Here is a 25,899-nt window from a genome sequence, read left to right as displayed (position 1 = left end):
GGACAGTCAAATATCCAGGAAGAATTATGTCAGTAGATTATTAATGGCTTTTGAACTATAGTGTTAACTCTAAAACTTTCAAGAAGACATTTAGCTTCATTAGTTCGGTGTTATAATTGCAATAACACCTAACTAAGCCTGACTGTTTTCAGATAAATCCACAATAAATTCAAACTTGTACACCAAGTTAAATCACTACATTGTACACTGAAAAAACACAACAGGTGATCCAACTAAAAAAAAAAAAAAACTGAGATAAATTGATACTTAAATTAAATGTATTCACTCAAATATTTTGTCATTACAGAAAAGTAAATAAATTAAGTTTGCCAAACTTAATTCAATTACATTTTATTTATTTGTATGCTGTATTCTTATTCCACTCTGGAAAAAGGTATAAAATTTGTACACCCTTCACATCCATGATGAGTGCAAGTAATGTCAACAGGTAAAATTCTTTATTTTCTTTTTAAAGTTTCTTCTTTAAGAAACTTTTTTGCATATTTCCTATTGAGTCGGTTTGTATTCTTAGGGGGAAAAAAAACAAACAATATTCACACATCTATAAATTTCAGCTCTTTTTTAAGATACAAACTTTGATGGAAAACAGTCTTTGGTTCATTTTATTTACTTGTAAACAGGATTAGAAAAACAAGGTGCGATCAGAGGTCAGAGGTCAGCTCTAGACACGTGTAAGGAAGCCCAGGTTGAGGCTTGCGGGGATCTGGATGGTCTCCAGAGCCACAGAGGAAGGCGTGAACGGGAATGATGACGGAGAATATTTTCTTGGCGTCCATCATCAAGTTGGACGACTCAGCTCTGTCTTTCAAAAGGTTCTAAAGAGGAAGAAAAGAAAAGAGTTAATGAACTATTACATGGAAGCTCGATTAAAAAAAAGTCTAGAGATTAAGACAGTGGTTCCCAAACTTTTTGTCCCCGCCCAAAATTGGCAAATTTAAACTACTCACAGACCAAAACATTCATAAATGTTTTCCTATTTTATCTAGAAATATAAAATCTATAAATACTTGAAGTTTTGAAACATAAAAAAAGGCTTCACATTGTTGCCTTATAAAAAAAAAAAAAAATTACAAATTTTTGGGGTCATCAGTTATGACTTATGGTCAGGTTGGGCCGATTAAAATCATTTCAAAGGTCACAAATGGCCCCCGGGCCACATTTTGGACACCCCTGTATTAAGACCTTACTTTAATGGTGGTGATGAATGTGTTTGATACTCTTTCTTCAAACTCAATCACTGGAGTGTACAACGTCCAGGATTTTAACAATCTGTAAAAAAAAAAAAAAAAACATAAGAGTGAACTGAGTTATATTTATTTGTGTAAAGATTAAAAAGCTGGAATGTTTTCTCATTGCGAACCTGTGCTGTGGTGAGGGAGGAGCACATGCTACAGATTGCTTTGGCATCAGCTTCAGTGTTTTTATTGATCTGTAAAAGCTGTGCAGCCTGAATGAGAGGCTCCAGAGTTTCCTTCGCTCCACAGTCGCTCAGCTCCTTCTCTCCCAGCCACTCATCCAGCTGCCAAACGTTGTACCTTCACCCAGAGAGGAGGACAAAAGACATCTTCAGATTAAAAAATGCTACAAACAGACTTAATTTTAAAATGAGTTCATGTAAACAAAAACAACACAAGGAGGAGAAAAGTGATTCAGATTTGCAGATTTTCTACAAATTCAAAACAAAATGGTGTGAAATGTATCCTGTTTACTCTGCTATCTCTAACTGAAAGTGGATATTAGATTTACAATTTAGGTTTTCAAAGCAGTTCCACTCACTCGCTCTTTGGTTACCTAGCAACAACCTGCCGAGTAACTAGCGCAGCAGCAGTTTAAGGTTTCACCACCGTGTCTCATAACTGCCTAAAAATAAACAATTAATGATGTTAAATAATAAATAAAATAGACGGCATTATTAGAAATTTTATTTTTACCATTTTCTCCACAAATATATCAATACATATCAATAAGTTTCCGCCCCCCCAAAAAAAATTTTAATGTGTGTAGTTTAAAATCGCACTTTTTTAAAGTAATGCCGTCTTGAAAAAAAAATTTCAAATGGGAATATTTTTCAAAAACAATTTTTGTGTTTTTATGGTGCTATGAGTACTGTGCCATTGCACTCACAGCCATGCACTTATCTTATAAAGTATTAAATAGTTTTCTTTTTAAATCATAAACGTTATTAAAATAGTGCCAAAAAATATTGCAATCTAGTCTATATTGCCCACCATGCTTTGCTAGCTTTAGCATCTCAGGAAGTTCAAGTCTATCCAACTGGTCAATATATATTATTAGCAGCATAATTTGTCGGAGCTCTAATTTTTATATGTGTTGTTAATCTAAATTATGCATAAATCTCTCTTCTGTAGCCTCCTTCATGTTTAGTTTTAAAAAAATAAGGAAGTGTTAATGTGATTACCTGATCTGTAGGCCTTTACCCCACGAGCACATGTCTTTCCTCAGCAGCAGATTGTTAAGAGTAACGGCGCTGATGATGTAAAACTGCTGTTTGACCACCTGTTTGATGATGTCAGAGTCCATCCCGTGTTGACTCATGGTGGTGTGGAAGAAGCTGAGACGTTGCAGGAGGACTTCCACTGTCAAAGCTTCATCAGGGAAGCTGGGGCTCCTCTTCCTCAGGCCTGTTGGTTTGGAGCCTAAAACTCCCTGCTCTGCCTCATGCTCCAGCATGCAATGGTACTACAAAACACAATAGTATGATTTTAAGACATAGCGCCTTGAAAAAGTATTCATAAAACTTTAACTTTTCACATTTTGACATTCAAACTTCAGTTTAATGTATTAGGATTTTATGTGATAGACAAACACAAAGCAGGGCATACTTGTTAAGAAGGAAAAGAAAATGTTAAATTTACTAATATGAAAAGTTTGGCCTGTATTTGTATTCACCCTTCACTAATTATGTGTTCCCTTGCTAATTAATGACCTAAAATTCAAATAAATACATTGAAGTTTGTGGCTGCAAGGTTTAAGTTGTACAGTAAAAGTTATTCAGATAAGGAAAGCTTCATTGCGTGCACTAAAACAAACAAAATAAACATTCGAGTAGGCTCACAGAAGTTATTGCGGTAAATAGTTTTGTTTTGAGATCATTTTGAAGTAATACTTCAATTATTTAAATCTTCATTTCTAACAAACATGAAACATTTTAAAGATCCAAAATAAATGAACAAAACAAAAAATAAAACTAACACAAAATGGCCCTTAAAAATGGTCAAGTTGAGACCAATGGACCAGACTGAAACTTTTGATAGAAGAAATAAAAGATACAAGAAAAAAAAACAATCATGCAAATGGAAATTTGCATGATTTTAATTTATGATGCGATAAATTGATTTATTGCAACAAGCTTAAGTTTGGGCTCCGGTCTTCTTACTTATCAGGGGTAGCAGGATGTTCTCCATGCTTTTGATGATCTGACGGTAGATTTGAATGGCCAGGTCACCAAAAAGCTGATGGTACTCTGTCAGCTCAAAATTAGCCAGGCACTGCTCATTCTGCTTAGCAGTGTTGTGCACCATAAACACCTGCAGGGCAGATTAATTACATGATTATGCAGCTTTATTTAAGACGCACGTAAACGCAGGAGCGACGTTTCACTCTTCTGATGCTCACCTCATCTCCACTGTACTGCTTCAGACAGTGCATTAACCGGCACGTGTTGGCCAGCCAGAACGACACCACTTCAAAATCATTTCCTTTTCTCTGCACGAACAAAATCAAGTCAAGTTTCTTCATAAAACACATTTCAGGCAACAAGGCAATTCAAAATGTTTTACATCATAAAAACGTCGTACAGTACAGTCAACAATTATTGAACAAACAAAAAAAAACTGTTTGTCAAATGACATCATCAAATTTATCAAGCAAATGCACATCAAGTTACTACTACACTGCAAAAGCACAAAATCTTACCAAGTATTTTTGTCCTACTTCAAGTGTAAATATCTTCAGAGACTAGAAATAAGACAAAACTATCTTACAGTAACTTTTCAGCAAGATATAGGAGCTGGTTTTAAGTCAATAATTCTTCAATATTGATAAAAAAGTACAAGTTCCACTAGCATATTTTTGCACTTGTGGACAAAATGTCTTGTTCCAAGTGAAATATCAATACAACTTTATCAATATTAAGGAATTATTGACTTAAAACAAGCTTTCTGTCTTGTACAAAACTTACTTGTAAGTTATTTTTGCCTTATTTCAACTGTACCAAGATATTTACATTAGAAACTAAACAAAAACAGATTTTGTGTTTTTGCAGGGTCATCAAAGGCAACTCTAAAGAGAGGGAAGGAGAAGTCCTTGATTTAAAGGAACTCTGTGTTTCAGCTGTTTTGCAGTTTTCCAGATTAGCGGAGCATTGGGCCTGGTTCTACTGGGAGCCTGTGTAAGAACTTAAAACTGGGGTGATGTGCTTTATCTTCCTGGTGTTAGCATTGCATTAATCAACGCGTCTAAAGATGAACACATAGATGAGTTTATCAAGATTTTGCTGGAAATCAGTCCAAATTAATAAACCCTGCCATTTGTTTTTCAACTGATCGAGGTTAAATGCTGCACCTTGATGACGCCTTTGATGCTGCTGATTGTAGAATTGAGGAGTGTGCTGAGTCTCCTGTCGTCGTTCACATTGTCTGCATATCGAAGGCACATGAAGATGATGAAGGCAGGAAGCCCTGGAGTGAAGCTGACTGCGACGCCACGAGGCTTCAGATCTGTGAAAAATCACCACAGTCAGTGAAAACAAGAAACATCCTGACCTACTTTTATCACATGTAACAGACGGGTTGTTGGAACAACACACACCTACGACCAGGTTCTTCAGCAAATGACCCGTGTCGTCCTCCTTGAACTCCAACATGCCCTGGAACTCCTTCTCCTTGCGTGCGATGTGCACCGGTCGGACAGGCATGCTCGTCCCAGAAGAGCTAACTGTCTGGTGAGCGTTCGCTAAATGAAACAGAAAAATAATATGAGAACCAATCAGATCACTGCCAGGTCGTATTTTTAATTGTGATGTCAAATCAAACTCTGACTTTAATCTGAGAAAAAAGTCAAAATTTCTTTTTTATTATTCACTTTACTCTACATTACTGACTAACAATTAAACCTAAAATTATTAATAATAGAGATATTAATGATAATAATAAAATAATAGCAATGATAACAGCAATAATAATAAGTTATAATATAGACATTTTCACAGGATAAGTGACATAAATTATAATGTAAACTAATTGATTTGATAAATTTTTCTTTACTTTTTATCCAGATTGTGATTTTTAAAAAGATATGGGTTCATATTTTCAAATGTAGTACGACTGGATTACCTTCTAAATCTTCTACTTTTTTCATATAGAGCTTAAGTTGCTTTTTTCAATTTGCGTATTGTTTTATCTTGTTTCTGTTGTTGCTCCATTCGCTCCTGAAATTAAAGAAAAAATAAATTAATGACGAAATCCCAATTTTTATCGACGTCTTAATTCCATTATGAAGAAACAGCAGTGACGACCACATCAGAACTTGGTCTGAGGTAATAAAAAGGAAGAAAGAGCGATCACTAATCCAGTAAACAAACCCACCAGATTCTCAGTGGTGAGTCGTGTTATCTCGTGCTTCAGGCTTGCGTCTATTCGGGCATCTTCGGGTAGAAGCAGGCTCATAGCCAGCAGCTTTTGTTGATGCTCCTTTTCAGCCCTCAGTTTGTTCATCTCCTCATTCAGCTTCCTGTACTTCTCATTGTGAAGACACTCCTGCTCCTGCATCTGGGTCTCCAGAAGCCTGCAGGATGTTTGGATCGTGATCAAATCCATGGTACAAAATAAAGAACACACCCACTCAGTTTGTTCTAGTGTTTTATCATGCAAATAAACAAAAAAACAACACACACACACCACTGCGACGTTCTATGTCCACAAAGATAAAACCAAAATAAAAATGTGCAAAAAAGCATAAACTCAGATATTAATAAAATATGTACAAAATCCTAGCATTTTCTTTTTACTGATGGCTATAAACTAGCGATGGACAATAAATCAATAAGATATATCACAATAGACAGGTAATCAATATCAACAGATAATGTGTCTGATAGAATATCCAATAATTGTACAGATAATTTTACCGCACAGCATTCTGGGAGATGTAGGCAGAGGAAAGGCTCTAGCTGCTCAACCTCTCATGTCCAAGCTAAGCAAGATTGGTGTAATCAACTAACTCACTCATTCTTTAGTTACCTAGCAACTCACTCACTCTTTGGTTACCTAGCAACAACCTGTAGAGTAACTTGCAGCAGCAGCAGTTTAAAGTTTTGCCTCTGTGCCTCATAGCTGATTAAAATAAAATAAAAAACGGTGTGGACTGAAAACTATGGATAAAACAGAAAAAGTCACGGCACCAGTTTTATAGTATTTCATATATTTAAAACAAAAAAACTACCAATAACTATTTATATCAACTGATAGGAAACGCATGTTGTCGAGCCCTAGTATAAAACCTAATAATATGTACAGGATATTGCATCATTACCTATTTGTCTCTTTCAAGCCTTCATAAGCAAGCCACAGCTCTCCATCTTCATTCAGGGTATGAATATTAGTGGACCTGAAGGAGAAGCATCAGAAAGTGACCACACTACATTAATATCTCCAATTAGAAAGAGCTGAGTTCCCATATAAGAAACCAGAAATGATAACGGTAGTATTAACAGCTGATTTACTGAGAAGAGAGAGAAATAGGAAGAATCTACAATTATTTTACTGCAACACATCATTTTACAAGCAGTTATTTAATACTGAAGTGACACTAAACATTTTATAAATAAAATATATTAAATATATATAGAAAAGCAACAAAGAATGAGAAATGAATCAGTCCTGCTGCAAAAATTATTTACTTTTGAACACTGTTACAGTCTATTAATCTAAAATAATATGTAACTTAATGTGAAGAAATTCTGCAGACTTGAGGACTTTTTTGTTTTAATAAGCTCTTCCTAACAAATCTTTCTCAGGAAAACAAAACATATCATGATTACATATTGTCAAGTTTATTTTTCTTTACTTTGTTTACTCAGTTTGATCGCACTTAAAATCTGTTAGCAGCTGAAGCACAAACACACTAAAAGTTACTGAATTATTTAAAATTTTCATGGGTGTAAGGGGGTTCTTCTCTTTATTCACATGTTTCTAAATAAAATTCCTAACTTCAGATGAAGCTCAGTTAGCTTCTGCCTCTTGTCATATTTTAATTAAAGCTAGAAATCCTAAGAATGATTTCTAACTTTAAATTCATAAATACAACACAATTAAAAGCATACATCTTGAAATTCTCCATAATTTGGGCTGATTAATGTAATATTTTTACATAAGAATAAAGTTTATATGGTATACAAATTATTCTGCTCAGTTCATGCTTCTGACATCTTAGAAGACAGAGCGTGCACAGTTCGTGCATTTCCTTCAGGTGCATTTTTGCTTTATTGATTATAAATTATTTGAGAAATTTTCAAAACTGTTTGGCAGGATGCAGCATAAAAACAGAGCCAGGTGGTTCTTACCTGTCAGAATCTTGTAATGAGTGGATTTCACCGAGATCCAGTTTCACACTTTCTCCAAGTACAGAATCCTGGAATTAAATTGTTATTTAAACAAAAATTTCCTTTATTAATTACATTTTAATATTATAACGAACACATACAGTCCATAGTAACTTCTCACCTTGTGTTTAAGAGCTTCCTGACGGACCATATGTGAACGGAGGAGCAACACCTCCTCTTTACGCAGCTCCAGCTCCTCAGTTGGAAGAACTGAGTTGTTCCAGCAGAATGTTATAAGCCAAAGTACCAGCAGCAGGGGGCGCCAAATCGCTATTCTCGCTGGTCAGAGACTTCCGCAGCTCATTCAGATTCTGCTTCAGTTTCTTGTTCTCAGACTCCAGCTCTTGCCGCTACATTAGAAAACAGGCTGAAGATCAAAAATCTAGAACTACTTTTTGTTTTCATGCATATTTCAGATTCAGTAATCACATATGAGGAAAGTCACACCTTCAATTTTTCTACGTCCAGTTCTGTCCTGCCAAAAGTTGTCTGCATCTCCAGTTCCTTATTTGTTTTACAGAAAGATATGATGTAAGATCCAAACACCAAATAGCTAAGCAGATGAACTTTAGATAAATGTTTATAGAGGGATTTCATACTTTTGCCTTTTCTTGCTGGGCCTCCTCTTTTTTATCCAGCTTTTTCCATAAAGATCGATTTTCTCCCTCCAGCTCCTTCACCCTTTTCTGAAGCTTTAGAAGAATGGGCAGGTCCACTTTAGTCTCGATCTCATCCTGGTAAAATACAAGCGATCTTTAATTAGATTAAATATATCATATTAATTTAACTAAGGCACTGGACTACTAGAGGATTAGAAACACAGATAAGTGAAGACAGAACTGCAGTAAATTACAAACAAAAAATTTTCCATATTTTCTGTGAAGCACAAGGAAATGTTTTCTACTCCATCATGCATAGTTCACATCAAGCAGCTGTGATATTTATAGAACTTGAACAGAAGCTGTCTAATCCTATTTTACAGTCATGTAAAAAACCTTTGATTTCTAGGGTTGTACGTGCTCTTTGGCAGATTATCCGCTCTGGAGCATATAGCTGCATATTAAGATAAAAAACATGGACCAATATCAGCAATACACTGCAAAAACACTTCTTGCCAAGTGTTTTATTGTAATGTATAGTGCCAAAGTCTTAGTACACATGAAATAAGACAAAACTAACTTACATGTAACCTTTCAGTAAGATATAGGAGCTTGTTTGAAGTAAATGACTCCTTAATATTGATTGTATTTTTAAAAAGTACTAGTTCCACTAGCAACATGGGGAAAATGTCCTACTATAAGTGAAATAATATCCCAGTGGAACTAGTATTTTCTGTCAATATTAAGGAATTATTTACTTAAAACAAGCTTATATATCTTGCTGAAAAATAACTTTCAAGTTGAGACAAAACTAAGAGATTTGTTCTAAAAACCAGTCCAAAAATACTTGGTAAGAAGATGTGGTTTTGCAGTGCAGCTACTGTTGCAGCTCATCAAACCAAGAAGGCATATAAGGTTACGCTCAGGCAATTCACAATTTAACCCTTAGAAATCTTATTCATGATTGAGAAATATTTAAGACGTGTGCTATCTTCCTGAAAGTCAATATTCAAGTTGACTAAACATCTCACTTCAGACTGAAGACGCCACAGCTTGTTAGTGTTTAACTTTATGATGATCAAATTAGAAATGACAAACACTACAAATAATTTTCCTACCAAACACATTTGTTTAATGTGGCATGAGAAAGCTTCTTTCCACTAACAACAACTGTACAGCTTAGATATGCAAAAGGGAATCTGAACAACCTAACGTACCATTTCTAATTAAAAAAAGAGATGGCATGCGAGTAATAACATGATTAATTTTTGTTTTTAAAACAGCCACACTGAGAATTAGGTTAAGTGTATAAAATGTTTGATCAAACATGTTAGGTTGGTTAGTTATGTAAGTAAAGTAAGTAAGTAAAGTAGGTAATGTAGGTAAGTAAGTAAGTTAAGTAGGTAAGTAAGGTATGTAAGTAAATAAAGTTAAGTAAGTAAAGTAGGTAAGGTAGGTAAATAACACAAGTAATCTAGGAAAGTAATGTGAATAAACAAAGCAAGTAAGTAAGTAAGAAAGGTAAGTAAAGTAACTAAGAAAGTAACGTAACTAAGCAAGTAACCTAAGTAAGTAAAGTAAGTAAAATAAGTAAGAAAGTAAGCAAAGAAAGTAAGCAAACTAAGTAAGCTAGCTAAGTAAAGTAAGCAACAAAGCAAGTTAGCTAGTCCTTTTTTTCACCAGGCAAATAAAGGACAAAACAATAAGAATTCATTTTATATTTACGATGCTATCTGAAAAGTGCAAAATTCTTGAAATGGGAGAGTACAACAGTATTTACATACATAAAGGAGAAAGGAAAACTTTAACTCTTTTCCACAATATTTCTTATAAATTACGACTCAATTAAGCTAATCAGGATTTTAAACATTTCTTTGTAAATAAATCACCTAATTCTTACCCATAAAAGCTGTCTGAAGTCACACTTGTATATCTGCAGATGATGAGCGTTTTAAAGATTACCTCTGCTTGAATGGCGCTGTCTTCATCTTCAGTGGAGCTCAGGATTTGAGAAAACTCAGATGAGTTACTGCTGTAGTTGGAGTCTGTCCTCTGGTGACTAGACTGGTTTGAAATCTTATTAGGAACAAAAAAGAAAATTTAAGATAAACAAGATTAATATTAATATATAGCGATGTCTACATAGTTCTGGAATCCATTTACATTTCTCAAAAAATAAGCCTCATGAAACCCAATTAAGAGTCACGCTTGAACAATTACTAAATAATTCCTCTAAATGAAGAAATTTTATAATTTGACAAGTGAAAACAAAACTAAAATATAACTTGGTCAAGTTACTTGCTAGAGAAAGCAGCAAACAGGTGGGTGAATCTTGGATTGACTACATCAGTTTTAAACGTTCTCTATTAATTCAGTTTTTTTATTATCATTTGGAACTGCTACCCAACTTATATGACCAAATAAAATTTGATACAATACCATTCAAAAGTATTCATATCACTTTTTCACATCTTGCCATGTTACAGCCACAATCCTCAGTGTATGTTACAGAGAACGCAAAGTAGTAGACAATCGTGACATGAAAATTTACATTTTGCCTTACATGCAAAAGAGACTATTCTGGAAAACTAACACTGAACATCACCATGGTGAAGCATGGTGGTGGCACCATCATGCTGTGGGAATATTTTCTTCACCAAGGACTGGAAAGCAGAGATAAATGGAGCTAAATATAGGATAATCATGGAAGAAATCCAACCTGTTACAGGCTGCAAAAGACGTCAGCCAGGGTTAGGTTCACACCTAAATGATATTAGAATCTGGATTGAAATCTCTATAGTACATTTAAAAAATGTAAGGTTTGGATGTAATATTGTTTGGAATTTTAATAATATTTTCAAATAAAAAATAAAAAAGAGAGAATCTGGAGTGAGACAGGCCCACTTTCACCAATCTGACTGAGCTTGAGTATGTAGTTTGAAAAGATTGGGAAACCCTTTCACTGGTTACATGTGCAAATTTGGTAAAAACAGAGTTTTCCACATTACAATTGTGCACATCTTTGCAATTAAATCCAACTTAAAAGCACTCAACATTTGTGGTTGCAATGTGAAAAGGTTTAAGGAATATTAATAAATTTTTAAAGCACTGCATATGAGCTCTTTAAAACTGTCAAATCAGCTTTTGTTGCCATACAAAGAAGGAAAATCTTCCTTACTATGGTGACGTTCATCTCCTCCTTGAGGTCCTTGTGCCGTTCCTCCAGCTGCAGATGCTTGCTGAGGAGACTTTGGTAGCGAGAGCGCTCTTCTGTAAAGTCCTTCTCCAGCTGTTTGGTGTTCTCCAAGTTGGTTTTAATTTCTGAGTAAAAGAAGTTCATTTTTACTTAATTTCCAACACTTACGCTTAGATTTTTGTGTAGATATCCAGTAGATCCATTACCTGCCAACTGCTGAGCTTGTATGGAGAATTCCTCGTTTAGTTCTTCTAAGTTGCTATTTAACAAGCTGTTCTTCATATTCAGTTCATGGATTATCTGGAAGAGAACATGGTACATGATTTTAGTAATCAATCAGTTTGGATTTTAAAGATTGTTTATCATTTGGGGTGAATTTCTTATGATAAGATTTTGATTCATCGTTTTCACATTAATTGTTTTTAAACTTTTGATGTTTAAAAACTCCTAAAACTGTCCGTATTGAAGGATTTTTTTATTTTTACTACTTTTCTCTACTGTTTGTTCAGTGAAGGTGTTATCAATAAATATAAACAAAAGTTAAGATTAAATGCACTTATTGCTTGCATTGTAGGGATACAAATCACACTTCTTTTTGTGACTGATGTCCTAAATGGGTTTGTTTTTCAAGAGCAGTATTTGAATTTGTGGGACTATGACTGCTGTGTCATGAAGTCACAGCCATACAGTTATCTAAAACAATAAGACATATTTCTTATTGTCACTGTTATCACAATAGCGTAACAAAATATTGTGATAAAACTTTAAGTTCATATCGCCCACTCCTACCACGGCATACTGTATCCCGCAATCAAAATCTAAAAGCTTAAGTTATTATTGTATGTAATAGAAATAATAACTAATTTTTAAATGAAAGAAATCTATCTTTGTAGGCACATTTATTTTTGGATCAAAACAGCCAGAAATATAAATTATCATAAAGAGATGAATGTTTGATAAACATAACTTGAAGCCTCAAATTTACAATAAGCTGAATTTTAGCCTTCAAGGTTGTGAAAATTAGTCTAAATTTATCTGTCTGAATGTCAGTGAAAGTAATTTCTCCACATTCCAGATCATTAGCAGATATGCTGCTAAAGAAATCCTGCTCCAATCACCTGATATTGTCAAAGGTTAAGGCCTACCTGTTGCGTTTGCTCTTTGTAGAGCTTTGTCTGCTCCTCCTGGTGCTCCTTCTCTCTGTGGGTGTTTTCCAGCTCCTCCTGAAGGAAGGACAGCTGCTCCAGCAGCGAGGGAACCGTCTCTGCTTTGGCTCTGGCCTCTTGCTCTGAAGAGCGCAGGTTTTCTATCTCTCTGCACTGTTTCTCCCTCTCAGTAGTGTGGGTCTTCTCCAGAACACTGAGCCTCTCTGTGAGCTCTCTGTTTTCTTTGTGCTGCAGGGGGGAGACACAGACACATGATTTGCATGTGATATGACAACGCCAATGACCCAGAGTTTTATTAGAAGCATTCTTTCAGGTGATTAGAGAGTAAATTGCAGAGAAAAACGCATATTTTGTCTAATGATGCACCACAAAGTTCCTACATACTTTTTGAAGCCCACTGCTCTTCCAGAGTTGTCATTTCTTGCATTGTGTATTTTTTAAATATGAATATTTGTTCTGTAGTTAAGCATTAAAGGTGGCCTATTATGCTTCCTTAAACAGGTCAGGATCAAAACATGATCATTAAAGTTTTTTGCACAAAATCAAGGATGAAGTCTTTTAGGGCGTCCTGTCACTTTAAATCCAAATAACCTGCTGCTGGTCACGCTCCCAACTCAACATTTAGACTCACACTTAAAAATGGCTGCAAACAGATAGGCAATTAAAAAGCTGTACATCTTTGAAAAGCAGAGTTGGAGCCTCCTGCACAACCAACAAGAATGCATCAAGTGGTTTCTGAATGGTCAATCAACAACTGTTCTTTCTAGGAGCAGTAAAACCAGCTGACCAAACGTGCTGGAGCGCCACTTGGGTTGCTAGGTGACAGGCTGGACGTCACTGTGGTTGCTAGGTAACGGTACATGACTTAAGAGGTTTTTGAAACAGCTCATTTCCAGAAATCAAAATATTCAATTACTGCCATAATCGGGCTGTTTCTAAAAGCAGCTGAGAACCAAATGAAAGCATAAAAATGTGTAAAAAGTTAATTTAGTATAATAAATTCCTTTTAAATATAGAATCTGGGAAAACCACATGTTTTAATGTGAAAGGAAGGGAGGTGTTGATGTGCATACAGATTGATAGTTGGAAACTTGCTTTGATCCCCCCTGACACCAGTGACTCAAACAGGAGTCTAAATTTCCTTGGTACATCCTGGTCTCCATAAAAAAATATATTTTTGGCATTTAGTATAAATTGAATTAACAGCTTCCTATTTAAGCATCAATGCATAATCTTTTAATTCCAAAATCTCCAGCTGGATTAAAATTTATTTGTTGAGTTAAAACAAAGTGGACAGAAAAATTAACAAAATCAGCAAGTTGGGCCTAAAGCAAACAGGAAATTGCTGTTGACCTCTCCTCTATATAGTGCTACAAAACTCACTTGCTCGTTTATCTTGTGCTGTAACTGCATGATCTTGTTCTCCATCCCAATGTTGAGGTTCTTGAAGTGCTCCACTGAGCGTGCCTCCACTTTTAGCTTCTTCAATTCTTTCTTGGCACTCATGCGGCGCACACAGCTCTGCAGCAGGACGACGGCCTCCATTGCGCGCCGGAAACGCTGCCTGGCCAACCAGCCTCTCGCCATCCTCTGAATCACCACAGCCTTCTGCTCATACAGCAACTGTGGAAAGACAGACAAGTACAAAATGTCAAGTTAAAAAATATATTCTCAAAAACATTCCACTGCAAGTGCTTGTGTGCATGTCTGGTCAAACATGCAACTCTAGAAAAAAAATTAGGAGACCACTGCAAAATGATCAGTTTCTCTGATTTTACCTTTTATAGGTATATGTTTGAGTAAAATGAAAATTGTTATTTTATTCTGTGAACTATTGACAACATGTCTTGGAAATTCCAGGCAAATATTTAGTATTTATTTCCAGAAAATGAGAAATGGTCAAAATAAAGAAAAGACAAAGTGCTTTCAGACCTCAAATAATGCAAAGAAAACAAGCTCATGTTCATGAATATTTTTGATTTCAATATTCAAAAATATTGAAATTAGTGTTTTTTAGAAATCAATATTTGATAGGAAAAAACAGAAGGTTTTCAATGGGGTTCAGTGCAGTGGGCTCTTCATTTTTTCCAGAGCCGAAGTTGATTTATTGCAAACTATCAGCAAATAAGTAAAATGGCAGACAATTAAATTTATATCGCACATTAAAATAAATTCTAAAAAGATATAAAAGTATTTTCTAAACTGATTCTTTTTATAAAACTTTACATATCATTACTTTCTACATTTTAATATAACAAATTCATCAAATTTTTTTCAGGCAAGCGGTCTGTTAATCAATGTATATTCAAAATGTGGAAGGAGTTTTTCTACTTTTTGGGGTCAATTTTTTTTCTAATCAGCAACAGAGAGGATATGGGTCACAATGAAAAAGTTACAATAAAATTATGTAACATTTTAACTTAGAAAGAATAAGGTAATTCTGGCTCACAGTGCAAAAGATTTGCACACCACTGAGTTAAATAGTCAAAATAATGAAGTTCTTCTGACCACAAAATGATAAACAGAATTAGTGTTGAGTTTACCTTGAAGTAATGCTTCCTAGCCAAACAGCCCCTCCAAACACGCTGAACAGTGACAGCTGCAGAGCGCTGCTGCAGGAAATGTCTCTTTTTAGACCACATTCGCACATTGCGCTGAACAACAATAGCTGCTTTGGTCTGCCGCAGAAACTTGACATAACTAAAAGGAGAAACAAAAAACAAATGCATTAAAAACACACTTCCGACATGAATTTGCGCCTCTCGACCTGTTGTAAATGATCCACCCACCTGCGTGCCTGCTGAGCCCGTACATGCTTCTGAATCACGATGGCGGACTCTCTCATCCTCAGATACTTTTTGCGGGCGAGCCAGCAGCGGATTGTCTTCTGGATGGCGACACAAGCTGAACGCAGTCTGTCCGAACGCAGCTTCTCCAGGTAAGCCACCTGGCCAGCCCTGAAGAAGATCTTGTTTTTGCCAAACTGGTACTTCTGTTGGTCCTAAGGACAAAACACCAAGCCCTCATAAATGCTTGTAATTACAGATAATCAATCAATACCATTCTTAAATTCAAACACTACCTTGATAAGTTTTTCCAGGAGGTTTCTGCAGGTTTGTTTTCTATCAGGCAGAACATCCTTTTGTTTCATCAGGACCCGATAACGACCGAAAAATTCCTGATAGGTCCATCTGAGGCATTATAAATGACATGACAAAGTATATTCCAACATTATTTATTATAAAAACAAACTTGTGTTTACAGATTTGTACCTAGATGGGAATCCTGCTGCAGAGATACGGATCGTTTCCAGGACGCCACATGCTCGAAGCTGCTGCACGGCTCTTATTGGGTCCAGACTTTAAATTAAAGAAAAACATAATTGAATGCATAAGTGTTTTATTTGTGCTTTGCGATAACTAAAGGAAGCAGAGATCCTCACGTGAATGGAGCTTTACGGTCATTCGGTTTGATGCAGCGAACATAATGAGGCGATGTTGCATTTAGTGTGTCCATAAGCAAGTATAGAGACTGTCGAAACTAAAAAATAAACGACAATGATAAATCCTTCTTATGTGTTATCTGTTTTTGTTCTTTACAAAAACAGAATAAAAGTTTAATTTTGACCACACATTGTTCATGTTTAAAGGTTATACCTGCAGTCCGACAGTTTTCTTATGTTCCTTTTGAGACTTCCCAGGTCTTCCACTGTTACTAGAAATCTTGCTAGTTGGCGCTTTTATTTTTTCTTCATCCTCAAACAGTTTCGGCAGCAAACCAAACTAGAAAACAGAAGTTTATTATTTAAAAAAGGCAGCAAAAACTAAAGGACCCACCAAACAGCAGGTGGCAGTAGTTTCTGGCTAAAAAAAGATCAGAGGTGGGAGTATTTCCTCCAATAGTTTTGTCTAAACAATTCCCGGGTGCGTGCCCACAAACTGGCAACACATAAATTACTTAACTCACATTTGTTTTCATCTGGCAAAGCATTAAAATCCAATAAAACTGGCACTGGCCTCCACAAAGAATAACATCTGCTAATAAATAGTAGAGAGAAAGCGCATGGTTTCACCTTGCTCTTTTTAAGCACATTAATCTGTTCCTCGTTGACAGTGTCCTTATTTTTCTCCAGGAATCCGACACACTGGTACTCCACCTAGGCACAAAGGAACAGATCACAGAAATTTGATTTTGGCCCTACACACTCCCTTTTTGTGATCAAAAACTAACACTGCACAGTAATTTCTTTGTTTTAGAAATTACTTCTTTGTTTTAGAAATTATCTGTATTGATGGAATTCTTTTGTATTTATTGAGAGAATCTATGTACTTAAGTCATTTTAATCTTGTTTGCATAACCTTTGTTCATTTTTATCAGGACAAATTGAGCATTGATGAAAAATACCCTTTTGGCTAATTCTGGCATATTTATAGAAATGTCAATTAATGTGCATTAACGCTACCAAATAAATTTAATTAAACCTTGAATGGGGGATGAATGGAGGTAGATAGAGGGTGATCGAGTCAGAAAATGTTTTAAAGGCTGCAAAAGTCTGAAATATGATCAGGATTAGGTAACATGGATTAATATTTTGTTTTATTTCTCTTAATGACAATAAAACTAGTGAGTTAATTAATGAAATGCTGAGACAGGTCTTCACAGACACACTGATTAAAAAGCAAATCAATAAAGAACAACTTATTGAAAAGGTTACCAGTTGAATTAAGTGATGCAGTATTTTTTGAAAAGCAGCACACAATGAATGAATTTTTTTTACATGTTTTTTATTGATGCTGCAATGCCACTAACAATTGAAAAGGAAACAATCCCACCACGACTAAGTCTTCAGAGTGTGCAAAGCCTTTCAAGAGTCTAGAAAAGTGGCACATTTTCCACTGGGGTATTCATTCAATTACCAAACTGTTCACCTATGAGTAACGATTTTTCCCCCAATTGGAAAAAGATGACAAGCCCAAACATCTGCAAGTCCAAACATAACATCAAAAGGCGATTGGAGCTGCACTGCATACCACAGAATTAGGGTTTACCTCGTCAGCAAAGTGGTGAATGATGAAAGCTTCGTTTGATAACCTGGGTTTATCAAAATAAGCATTCTGCTTCAGGTGGGTGTTGTACAGTTTCTGAGCCCATGTGTCGTCAGAACCTTTGGGCATCTGTGGAAAGAGGAAGCGCTGACACATCAGTTAGTCATAGCATTAGTCATAACCTCCACATTAAGTGTGATGGAGCCCAGAGCAGTGGACACACTTCCAATGGCAGCTTAAAAAAAACAAACAATAGTGCCATTTTACTCTGCACTCCTCGTCCAGAAGGTCCAGGATGCCAAGCTTGGCCTCGATGAGATTAATGCACGGCTTGTTGTCACAGAAGTCGATTAACGTCCAGGGAATCTCCTCCTTCATGTACTCTTCTTGTTCCAGCTTGAAGACATGCTGGAAAGAGTGAAAAAATGAGGGATGAATTCTCCATTTGGACACAAACAAGTCCAGGTTTAGCAGACTAGCAGATTCTCACCAGGTTGAACTGCTGCTGAAGCTTTTCATTGGCATAGTTGATACAAAACTGCTCAAAGCTGTTGACATCAAATGTCTCAAACCTGAAGAAAAATACATATGGGTCCTCAACTAAAGATTACTTTAGTTATCAATTAATCTGTCAATTATTCTGATGAATAATCGGATGAAAAAAATTGGCGCAATCTGCTGATTTTTCTTTTAATGTATTAGAAATGCATTAAAAGATGCAAATAATTCGATTCAATTTCTATTTTAAATATCAAAATAAACATTGTATTTCCTAAAATCAAACAGCATAGCTTTCCTTTAGTGCAGTGGTTCCCAAAGTGTGAGGGGCGCAGTGCCATTGCAGGGGGGCGCGGGAAGCAGTATGGATGAATGATAAAATAAATAAAAAAATTAAAACAGTTACACAAAAGTGTTTCACTGTAAAGACGGTTTGTAGTTTGTTTTGTTGCAACCTGAAGTGTCAAATAAACTTCAGTGGAGTTTAAAAACAAAATATGCGTATAAGTTTATGTCTGGTTGAACGATGTGTGTGCCCAGTTGATTTTTTGGGGGGGGGGGGGGATTTAATTGTATTCCATAGAGGGGCCCAGAAAATCTTTGGGAACCATTGGGGGGGCCCAGAAGAAAATCTTTGGGAACTATTGCTTTAGTGTATCATTTGTAGCAAAGGATGCATCAAAACAGTGTAGTGATAATGTGCTGATTATTTTGGGATAACAAAAGGTATTTAATAAAAGATTTTCTTAACAGAATTTGAACTGGATGAAGCTAAAATGCCATTCGAGGAGTTTTGGGTAGAGCATATTTACAAACAAATATTTATTGTTTTATCTTAAATGCAAAATGTATATATTTTTTGTACAGTTTTGACCTAAATACTTCTCAGTTTATGTTGCCGTTTCAATAAATCACATTTTATTTTCATTTGTGTATTCCAGTAAACCAAATTATTATTTCTGTATTCATCACAACTAATCCGATTAATCATTTCAACCCTAAATAAGTTTAACTTTGTAAATTGTTGAGCAATAATAGAAAAACTATGAAGAAGCTGATAAGGGAAACTTACCCATAAATGTCGAGCACACCGATAAATGAGTGTTGTTTCACTGTAGATTCCAGCGCATTGTTAATGTTGTTCACGATCCAGCCGAAGAGTTTGGCATAAATATGTTTGGCCAGTGCATCCCTTCCATGGACTGCATTCTCTTTGGAAACAGGCTTCACAAAGGTTTCCGTGATCGTCTGGAGTTTCCTATGGCATAACCAGTGGGCCATTTCTTCACAAGGAACTCCCATGAGCTCACAGAAGACCATCAGGTGGGCATTATCTGGCTGGGAAGACAGGACGTAAATACCTCTGAATTCTGAACATATGTCTTAGATGGAAAAAAAAAAAAGACACAAAATGAACTACATAAAAACAGAGTCAAAAATGTTATTGGATCAGAGAGAAATCAGTGTTTACCAGGATGCTGCATGTGTCAGATGACTGATCTTTTACATCCACGTTGCTAAGATGGAGAATAGCTGAAAGAATCTGGTAAATTTTCACTTGATCACTTTCACCAATTCCTACAATGTGAGCAAAAAAAACAACTGTGTCAAGTAATCTAAATCGAAGTCATGCATCTACAAAAAATGAAGAGCCCACTGCATTAAACCCCATTGAAAACCTCATGGTTCTTCCACCAAATATTGATTTCTGACTTAAAACATTAGTACTGAGATTTCTAAATGAATATGAACTTGTTTTCTTTGCATTATTTGAAGTCTGAAAGCTCTGCATCTTTTTGTTATTTTGACCATTTCTCATTTTCTGCAAATAAATACTAAATTTGGGCTTGGATTTTCAGCACAAATTGAAGTTAATAGAATGAAAGAACAATGTTCATTTTACTAAAACATATACCAATAATAAGTAAAATCAGAGAACTGGTCATTTTAAGTTGTCTCTTACATTTTTTCCAGAGCTGTACATATATATAAATGAATAAAAATATTGACCTAATAGTGAGAACGCCCTCCTGGTGTTGCACATCTCTTTGGCATCATTGACTCCATCGATGACTGAACCCTGACCCTGGTTAGTGCAGCAGAAGTCATCTGCACAGCCTTTAAAACAACAAGTGAGATCATTTTATTTGTATTATTATTGACCATATTATATTCCAAAAAATGATAAAAAATTATATTTTATTGCCTGAGACCTAATTTGAAGGCCTTAAACTCAGACAGATGTGAAGAGGCACATAGCTGGTAAAAAATATGGTAGTTTCTTTCTCCGCGAGCCTACAAGAAATGCAAAAAGATGGAGAGTGAGGCACATTCACAGAATTTTTACCTCATTTTGTCATCTTATTACCATAAACTTTAGTGTTTTCTATTATGAGTTAATCTGATAAACCAAACGGTGAAGCTGGATTGGAAAATCATGCATTTGTGGTGTTAGTTTACATTTGTGACAATCAAAATTAAAAATGATCCATAATATTCATTCTACTTCACAATTGTGAGCATCTTAGTGTTGATCTAATATATGAAATCACATAGAGATACAGTAAAGTTCTAATTTTAAAAATGTAAGGTTGAAACAATTAGTCAGATTAATTGTGACTAATCAATTACTGAAATGATCTACTAAATTAGTAATTAATTAACTGAAGTGCACAGACTCAAAAAAGGCCAACTGCTGACAGAACAATATACTCAAAGCAGTAATTAAGTCAAAACGCTACATAAAATACATACATATTTCATTTATATTAAAAACTGATATAGCCTGCACTAAATGAATGCTATACATCTTAATATTAGGCAATAAAATTAGTATTTTCTTATTTAAAAAATTAATTGAATTATTTGCTTATTTGCATCTTTTATTTCTAGTATTAAAGACTGAAATGTGCAGAATGTGGCCATCTTTGTTATCTGATTAATCAATTAATCATCAGAATAAATCGATAACAAAATACTTGTTAGTTGCAGCCCTTTTCTAAGTTAATGCTCAAGTAGAATGAATACACATAGTTAGGCCTGTCGCGATAAACGATAAATCGATTAATCGTACGATAAATTAAAACTATCGACGTCATTTTAATTATCGGCATTATCGTCTCTTCCAGCCTTTTTCTCTTTCTGTTAATGACACTGAATGAAAAAAGGCTCAACTCCGGTGCTCTCCACTGACTCCTCCCTTCCTCATTTCCTTAGTGAAAAGCCCAGCGCACACTACACGCTGTCGGCCAATTGTCGGCCCATTTTCAAAACCTGACAGACCACAAACAGAAATCCTAGGTATAACGGTTCGATCGGATTCGTTCCTGCCGTGTTGTGTCCAACAATGGGCACAAAATAATGACTACAAGTTCAGTTAACTAATTTTAAAACCAGGCATTAATCAATGCTTTACTACAATCTACCTGCAATGCATGTGGCTAGTGTCAGCGTAAAGTTCTGATCGAATGAAAATCATTAGAACCGATTTACGTCACGTTAACGAAGAACAGCTGAAAAGTTACCGGGTTTATCATCTGCGGTAGCAATTTCGCTCCAACTCCTCCTCTTGTCATTTCTATATTCTTTGCAAGTTGAATACACATTAATGTTGTTTCCACATATCATCTCCAATGTCCGCTGGACTTCGGGTTGCGCCGTTTCAGCTGTTTAGGATTCAGGCAGGCATGAAATCCTTTAATGCAGGATTTCATCTTGGTTTCATCACAAAACCAAGATGAAAGAGACACTATCATCTTTAAAACGTTGATCTTAGAAAGATCAACGTTTTAAGATTGTTGTAAGGGGAAAAATAGGAGCAAAAATCATGTAGTGTGAACTATTGCATCAGGTAGTCGATGTGCCCATCTTCTCTATTTAAATCTAATGATTACTGAAGGGCAACATAATATACAGACTTCATAATCTGCACTCTTTTGGTTGAATGCAGTATTTATTTCCACTTTGGCTTTATGTTGTTTAGTTTTTTGTCCAGATCCATGAAGATTTACCTGAAACACTACTCTAGACTTTTCCAGTAAGTAGGTCCTCATGTTAGCCCCGACTATGCAGTGATCCTTGTTAAACCCGATCTCAATGTATTTCCCAAAGCGGCTGCTGTTGTCATTTCTTGTTGTCTTGGCATTCCCAAAGGCCTACAAAACAACAAATATTGTCTGTTAAAACATCATTTTAAGCATGTGTTGTAGATTTTCCTAAAGCGGTAAAATTTTACCTCCATGATTGGATTAGAAGCAAGAACTCTCTTCTCAACGTTGGTCTCCTCCGATGAGCTGCTGACTGTGGCGAAGTAACGCATGGCGTATTTAGCGGAAACCGTTTTGCCTGCACCAGACTCCCCGCTGACTATTATGGACTGATTTATTTGATCTCTGTATATAACAAAAAAAGGAACATTCATAAGCAAAGAAATCTTCAAGAGAGTCAGAGTTAAAGACAAAAAAGATCTCTATGGTGGCTCTAAAATGTAAATCAAAAATACCAAAACCTGGCCATTTGTTTGTATGCTTCCTCAGCTACTGCAAAGATATGTGGGTCCATGTCTCCCATGTTTTGCCCACTGTAGGCGTTGATGATATCAGCTTCATAGATGGGCAGACTCTCATAGGGATTGATGGCAACCAGGACGATTCCTAAAGTGGATCAGAAAAACTAAAAGTTCATTCTTAGATGACACATGGTTCTTTTTCTTACTTTTACAAAATGAAAATCTGAAAATGTAGGCCTGTAACAATAACAAATTATACTAGAGGATAATTTGTCCCAGAAGTTATTGTGATAAATGATAATATTGTTGCCTTGATATAATTTTTAAGTAATATAATAGTCATAGTGTAACAATGCAAGGACATGTTCTCAAAGATCAATAAACTCTAAATTTGAATGAAAATTTAAACCTGGAACTGGAAGACATTTTAAATATCCAAAACAAACAAACAGAACATCAGAAACAACAAATAAAATGAATAATTAAGTCTCTGTAAAAAAGAATTGTCCTTCAAAAAAAAGTGGCTAGTTGAGAACAAAACACAAGACTGAAAACATTTGTCATCCAGTTTTTGATAGGAAGAGAAAAGAGAAAAATAAAAAAACCTGCAAATAGAAATTGTTAAGTTTGTTTTAATTTACCATGCGATTAATTGACATATTGTGACAGCAATCATATGTATTTCGACCCTCCAAGTGAACAATAATTTATTTATTAAGGAAAAGCATTTGACACAGATGAGTTGACAAAAACTTTGACTGCAATTAAAAATCTTTCTTACATGAAAACTACAAAACAGCATCAGCAACATGTCTGTTTTGAGTTGGCTAGAGTGACCACAATTACGCCTGTCACAATTATCAATTAATTTCATGATAAATTAAATGAGCTCAATAATTTCCATTCTGATGATTAGTATTTTTTGAAGGGCAACTTTGTTTACAGAGACTGCATAATCCAGTTTATTTATGGTTTTAGTTGTTGTGGTTTTTTGTTTATTGTTTTTGGTTGTGTTTTATTTTGGATATTTAAATGTTTTCCAATTCCAGTGTGGAGTACAAAATTAAAGTTTATTAGTCTTTCAGAGGCCAAAAGGAGTTAATTTTCCATTATTAGTTGAAAATGGTCTCAAAACGACAATATTATCGTTTATCGCAATAATTTCTGAGACAATTTACTGTCCAGCAATTTTTCTTATCATGACAGGCTTAGTCACAACCTTAACTGAGAGCAACAAATTTATATTTTGTTTAGCTCTAAGCAAGATTTCAGTCATACCACATGCTGGTGTTTCAGTCAGGACAATGATTTATTTTGCTTTTTGGATTAAAAAAGGAGAAAATATTGAATAACACAAATTCTGCAATTTATTATCAGTGACATATGCCACATTGTGTTCCTTTAAAAGCAAGCATGCATCAGAATAATCAGCTTAAGGTACTCTGGATTATGTCAGCGCATGCAGTGAGTAAGACTCCAAAGTCTACGCTGCCAGTGATAGTGCAAGTCAAAACAGATGAAGCTCATTACCACAGTAGGTGTAAATCAGCTTGGAGTCAATAAAGCGCACTTTAAGGTTGTGTAGCACTGCTGGCTCATGGAGGTAACTGAGAGTTGTGAGGTCATTTTCTCCCACCAGGATGTTGGGGTTTCTGAGAGGGGGCAGGTTTTTGGTTTTGGGGTCAACATTGTGCTCCACAACCTGAACAAACAAAACAAAAAGAAAGGTGTTAATGATAGCTAATGATGGCATTGAGAATGGGAAAAAATGCAAGCTATTAACTATCAATCATTCTTCAAACGATAGCTAACAGCAAACCCTCAGTGCTTGGCCTGTTCATGTTCACTCAAGATAATATTTGACCTTATTTCCATACCTGATGTGCATGCCCAAACTCGACATAATACCTTCAGGTAGCAGCAATGCTGGAGAAAAACTTAGTTTGAGTCAGCTCCCTTATTCTGAAACCATGCACACACGGTTTAAGTTGTAAATAGCACCACAAGGTGTTTGTTTTGCCTCACGATGAGAAATACTCCCAACAGCCAAGCTGTCATGAATAATCCATCATAGCATGTAATTTCACTAGGCTCTGCTTGCAGAGTTTGTGCAAAAGAAATATGCGCTTGGCGTTTCGAGAACATCCTAAACCAATTTTCATCTCAGTCTTTCTGGGTGTGTCTCTGTGTGGTTATAGGATAATTTTTTGTTTGCTTGTTTTTTTGGGGAGGGGGAGGTTTTGGCTGTCTTACCGTGCCATCCTCCAGTTGTAGAGACAGCGTCAGGTCACCAGGAGTGTAGTCTTTGAGAAGCTCAGCAGACTTCCACACTTCTGCTGCATCTGGGAGCCAAACATGGGCATTCTGGATTTTTTTTTTTTTTTTTTTTTTTTAAAGAGAGAGACAGAGAAAAAGAAACTGGTCAGAGAACTCCAACCTCTGCTCTTACAGTCACACAGCTGGCTGGAAAAACTTCATCAGCGGCAGCAGTCGTAGGTAACTGGCAGCGGACATGCGCATAACGTGGATGGGTAAGAGGCAGTTTATGTGGCAGAGTAGCAAAAAAAAAAAGTGCTATATAATTACCCTGACTCACTAAAAAGCGATTCAACAGGCACTAAAAAGTTGCTAATTACAATTTTATTATAACAAGCTAACAAAGCAAGGCAGAGAAAAACCGTTGAGTGACTCGTTATCAGGCGCTGCCTACCTTGGAGTAAAGTTCAAAAGCTGCCATGTCCTTAAGCTTGTTTAGAAAGACTCCGGAGACATTTCCCGCCCGCTCGGAAGGGGATAAAACATTTTGTTAACTCCTACGGACAAACGCCGACGTCCCCAGGTCTCTCCTCCTCCAGCTCTCACTCCACTCTGCCGACTAGAGGATTCGCCTCCTCCGACAGCTGTCACTCAGCTGCGCATGCCCCGACACAGGTTCACAACGTGTGTCAACCGCGCCCTCTAGCGGTAAAAATACTAAAGCTGTTCTAATGTATGGAAAGCCAAAACTGGCAAAATCACTGGGATAATTTGAACCTAACTTCTCATGTTTGTAATTATTTTATCCCACTCATGCAAACTACAAAATAGTTAGCATGATTACTAGAATAAGATGAATAAGATTTTACACCTGAAAACAGCCTAGAAGCCAGAACTGGGTGATATTTACTTTGTTACATTTGTTTGAGTAACTTTTAGGGGAAAATGCACTTTTAGCATTAGTTTTGCAACGCCTTATCTTTTACTTGA

At 35.8% G+C, this 25,899-nt stretch overlaps 1 protein-coding gene across 1 annotated transcript; it reads right to left on the bottom strand.

Moving 5' to 3' along the window:
- Positions 1–335: 335 nt before the first annotated feature.
- On the bottom strand, positions 336–25,559 carry LOC116708156 (unconventional myosin-Va-like). Its single transcript, XM_032545986.1, is given in 45 exon segments — positions 336–769; positions 771–836; positions 1,209–1,274; positions 1,276–1,290; positions 1,382–1,556; positions 2,441–2,715; positions 2,717–2,721; positions 3,419–3,569; positions 3,658–3,747; positions 4,606–4,760; positions 4,852–4,995; positions 5,376–5,421; positions 5,423–5,470; positions 5,628–5,826; positions 6,574–6,648; positions 7,604–7,671; positions 7,764–7,841; positions 7,843–7,992; positions 8,090–8,146; positions 8,242–8,376; positions 10,204–10,317; positions 11,420–11,562; positions 11,644–11,737; positions 12,583–12,831; positions 13,987–14,226; positions 15,147–15,303; positions 15,393–15,604; positions 15,686–15,794; positions 15,876–15,962; positions 16,046–16,143; positions 16,260–16,385; positions 16,676–16,759; positions 17,652–17,777; positions 17,916–18,056; positions 18,139–18,220; positions 19,219–19,484; positions 19,618–19,724; positions 20,157–20,264; positions 20,360–20,441; positions 22,157–22,300; positions 22,381–22,537; positions 22,654–22,798; positions 24,184–24,355; positions 24,907–25,017; positions 25,364–25,559. Coding segments are annotated over 45 exon segments (5,466 nt in total). The 5' UTR covers positions 25,391–25,559; the 3' UTR covers positions 336–682.
- Between the last annotated feature and the right edge of the window lie 340 nt (positions 25,560–25,899).

This window comes from Xiphophorus hellerii, chromosome 2, assembly GCF_003331165.1.
Source record: "Xiphophorus hellerii strain 12219 chromosome 2, Xiphophorus_hellerii-4.1, whole genome shotgun sequence".
NCBI lineage: Eukaryota > Metazoa > Chordata > Actinopteri > Cyprinodontiformes > Poeciliidae > Xiphophorus > Xiphophorus hellerii.
The sequence above is the reverse complement of the archived record's forward strand: the minus strand, read 5'-3'. Positions and strand labels throughout refer to the sequence as shown.